A 1,141-nucleotide genomic window follows, 5' to 3' on the forward strand; every position below is an offset into this window, starting at 1 on the left:
ATTGTTGCTATTGATGATACTCAACTCACATCCTATTTCGATGCAATGGTTCGTTTGATGTCATCAGAACAATCTGAATCTCATATCTGGGAATTCACTACAACAGCAACTGGGATCTCTTGTTCACGATACACATTAAGTGATATCTCTCCGAGTGACTGTTCCAATACCAATTCTCTCACCATCACATTGAGTAATGATCGTCATGAATGGATCAGTTCTGTTCAGATTCGGAATCATTATTACTCCAGTAGAGATGAATGGATAACTGAATTCAATCTGTATGGTCGTAACTCAGATACAGATGAATGGACACTCCTGAAGGAAGTCATTGGTCTCACTTATTCCACTCCTGGTCAGAAGAGAAGAATCTATTTCTCTAACAATACTCCTTACAATCAATTCAAGTTTGAGAACTTTGGTACTGGTAATCCTTCTTCTTGTTATTGGGTTGTTCAATCTCTGGATCTGTTTGCTGATAATGTGTTGGCTGATATTCCTAACTTCACTTATGATTCTTCAATTACTGTATTCAAGGATGTTGAGATGTCTGAAGTGATTCCTCAGAATGGAGATCGTTACATGAACTTCAGAATCAATCCTTCTCTTCCTGTTGGTATTGTGTTGGATCCTCATACTGGTTGGATCTCAGGTACTGCCACTTCTGAGAGTACTGCTCAAACCTACACCATCACTGCTACTAAGATGACTGGAGGAGATATGACTGCCACTATCTCTCTATCAGTTTCAATATGTACTGGAGGCAAGGGATTGATGACTGTTCGTATCTACGCTGATTATGATCATGAAGTGAATTCATGGAAACTGTATGAAGGAAGAGGAACATTAGGAACTGTCTTGAGATCTGTGGAACAATTCCTTGTATCAGGTGCTTATTACTATGTTGATTTCTGTTTGAATGATGGAATCTACACATTTGAAGGATCTGATTCATATGGAGATGGATGGCTGACTGGAAGTGGTTACACTCTGACTGTTGATTTGGGAGAGATGGAGTTGGATATGATGACAATGAATGGTCAAGATTCCAAACCGATCTATGTATCAAGTGTGTTCTCAACGTATTTCCCTTTCCAGATTGAATACACAGATTGGAAGGTGATACAGAGTGATGTGTCAA

At 39.1% G+C, this 1,141-nt stretch overlaps 1 protein-coding gene across 1 annotated transcript; it reads left to right on the forward strand.

The window, feature by feature from the left end:
• Positions 1 to 45: 45 nt before the first annotated feature.
• On the forward strand, positions 46 to 1,133 carry JH06_5635 (chitobiase beta-hexosaminidase c-terminal domain protein; the record flags this gene model as incomplete). The annotated part of the gene is made up of 2 exons (XM_014669192.1): positions 46 to 1,082; positions 1,112 to 1,133. 2 exons carry the CDS (start codon positions 46 to 48, stop codon positions 1,131 to 1,133), a joined length of 1,059 nt encoding a protein of 352 aa, XP_014524678.1.
• Positions 1,134 to 1,141: the final 8 nt, after the last annotated feature.

The sequence above is a fragment of the Blastocystis sp. subtype 4 genome (genome assembly GCF_000743755.1).
Source record: "Blastocystis sp. subtype 4 strain WR1 chromosome Unknown seqid_0932, whole genome shotgun sequence".
In the NCBI taxonomy this organism is placed as follows: domain Eukaryota; class Bigyra; order Opalinata; family Blastocystidae; genus Blastocystis; species Blastocystis sp. subtype 4.